The sequence below is a fragment of the Littorina saxatilis genome, linkage group LG2 (genome assembly GCF_037325665.1).
Source record: "Littorina saxatilis isolate snail1 linkage group LG2, US_GU_Lsax_2.0, whole genome shotgun sequence".
Taxonomy (NCBI): domain Eukaryota; kingdom Metazoa; phylum Mollusca; class Gastropoda; order Littorinimorpha; family Littorinidae; genus Littorina; species Littorina saxatilis.
In genome coordinates this window covers 7,417,528-7,420,212 of record NC_090246.1, presented here as the reverse complement: position 1 = coordinate 7,420,212, position 2,685 = coordinate 7,417,528, and the positions used below count along the sequence as shown (strand labels likewise).

Below are 2,685 nucleotides of genomic sequence, written 5' to 3'. Positions count from 1 at the left end.
ATGAGCATTTATATCAATCAATGAGGCTTATATCGCGCATATTCCGTGGGTACAGTTCTAGGCGCTCTGCAGTGATGCCGTGTGAGATGAAATTTTATACGGCCAGTAGATTGCAGCCATGTCGGCGCATATTTACCTTTCACGGCCTTATTCCAAGTCACACGGGTATGGTAGACAATTATTAACTGTGCCTAAGCAATTTTGCCAGGAAAGACCCTTTTGTCAATCGTGGGATCTTTAACGTGCACACCCAATGTAGTATACACGGGGGGTGGTTCGGACACCAAAGAGAGTCTGCACACAAAGTTGACTGTGAAATAAATTTCCGCCGAACCTGGGATCGAACTCGCGCTGACAGCGGCCAACTGAATACAAATCCAGCGCGCTACCAACTACTGAGCTATATCCCCGCAACATCATAACTTTACAATTATGCTCTTTGCGCTTGACACATTTAAAATTAAAACACAGTTATACAAGCATTTACATCTACATTCATAGTCAACAACGCTTAATTAAAAGCATACACCATCAAAGATACATTACAAAAGATTCTTCCACTAACTAAATAATAAAAACATGAATAAAATAGGTAGTGAAAAATCACTAAAACAACAAATAACACTAAAATTAAAACACAGTTATACAAGCATTTACATCTACATTCATAGTCAACAACGCTTAATTAAAAGCATACACCTTCAAACATACATTACAAAAGATTCTTCCACTAACTAAGTAATAAAAACATGAATAAAATAGGTGGTGAAAAATCACTAAAACAACAAATAACACTACATGTAGCCTACTGATGGACTGAGAAAACAAAATCAGGGGTTGTATTTCTTGAAGAGGTGCGTTTTAAGTGCTCGTTTGAATGCTTGGGGTGACTGAGAGTGGCGGATGTGAAAGGGGAGAGAATTCCATTGTGTGGGTGCGCAGAAAGTAAAAGTGCGTTGTCCGTATGTTTTGGTTTTGGTGTGTGGAATGGTAAGGATGCGACAGTCAGAAGAGGCACGGAGTTGTCTTGCTGGAGAATAGACGGTGAGGAGTTCAGAGAAGTAAGCAGGAGACGAACCAGAAAAGAAGTTAAAGCAGAGGGTAGACAGTTTGTAGTCAATGCGGGCTTGAATAGGTAACCAGTGCAGTGTGTGAAGAAGTGGTGTTGCGTGATCTCGTTTTCGTGCTTTCAGAATGAGGCGTGCTGCCGAGTTTTGGACTTTTTGTAGTTTATGCAGGAGACAGCCAGAGAGAAGAGAGTTGCAGTAGTCAAGTTTAGAAAGAACAAAGGCACAGACAAGAGTGTTAGTTGTTTGAGAGGAGAGTGTGTGGCGAATGGTGCTGATCTTACGAAGCTCAAAATAAGCTGCTCTACAGACTAAAGATATATGTTTGTTAAGGGTCATGTCAGATGAAAGGGTGAATCCAAGGTTTTTAAAAGGTGAGAAAAGAATGTCGGTGTTGCCTATTTGAACAGAAACAGGTTGGGGAGAGGGAAATGTAGTGTTCTTCTTTTTGCACAGTAAGACTTCAGTCTTATCATCATTCAGCTTAAGTTTGTTATCAACCATCCAAGATTTAACATCAGTGATGCATGTCTGAATGGTCTGGATGGCGGAATGTGTCTCTGCTGGGGGACTGGGTTTATACAGCTGGGTGTCATCAGCAAAAGACTGATTTAAAACAGAATGGTTTTGAATCAGTGTGGAGAGGGGCTTAGTGTACATGATGAAAAGGTGGTGATTGTATGTGTGTGTGTGTGTGTGTGTATGTGTGTGTGTGTGTGTGTGTGTGTGTATGTGTGAGTGTGTGTGTGTGTATGCGTGTCTCTGTGTGTGTATGTGTGTGTGTGTGTGTGTGTATGTGTGTGTGTGTGTGTGTGTGTTTAATTAACTTATGAGTTTGCTCACTAAAGTTAAAATCGATTATTCGCAGAAAGGTTAAGAATTGATTGCATCATATTCTTCGTCAAAATTTGAATCTATAAATATAATACATATGTCATGTTTTCTCTAAAAATGTGTTCACAATTAACAAAAATAGATTAATTAGGTACCATGATTAAAATTGTAGCAATCGATCCGAAAATGATTTCATCTTATTCCTTATCATTTCCTGATTCTAAAAACATACAGATATAATAAGATTATGTTTGTGTTAAAATCAAGCTCAGAAAGTTAGAAAGAATACAGAAAAGCTCACTTTCTTGCTTTGCGCAATACGCTACTTCGCTATACCGGCTTGTCAATTTTAAAGTGAGCTACATGTATTTCTTTGCCGCGTGGATTGACGAAGCTGTATTGTTTTGGTGAACAAAATACAGTTCGTTCAGTTTCATTCTGTGAGTTCGACAGATTGACTAAATGTAGTAATTTCGCCTTACGCGACTTGTTTCTTATATGCTGCCTTTCGGGCCTTTTCTTGACAACTCAAGGCTGACAACTCTGTCGATCCTTTTGTCTCCCTTTGTCTGCAAAACGACGCTTACATTCACCAAGACAGCTGAAGAGCCTGGCCAGATCGGAGAAAAAGATAAAAGCAAAGAAGGACGAAAAAATGACAATTCCCATGGTAGTTCCGATGGCTTGGCTCGATTTTCTTTCGTCCTTAGCAGACTGTTTTGTGCGGATGTACTTTGACAGAGTCTTTTTGTCTATCAACAGTTCAACGTTGATCTCTGTCTTT

At 39.6% G+C, this 2,685-nt stretch overlaps 1 protein-coding gene across 1 annotated transcript in view; it reads right to left on the bottom strand.

Annotated features, from left to right (window-relative positions):
* Positions 1-2,011: 2,011 nt before the first annotated feature.
* The window catches only part of LOC138957048 (uncharacterized), a 3,149-nt gene continuing 2,475 nt past the window's right edge, over positions 2,012-2,685 (bottom strand). Inside the window, exon 3 of the mRNA XM_070328225.1 lies at positions 2,012-2,685. This exon is cut by the window's right edge and continues 509 nt beyond it. Coding sequence (XP_070184326.1) covers positions 2,430-2,685 — 256 coding nt within the window. The 3' untranslated portion in view covers positions 2,012-2,429.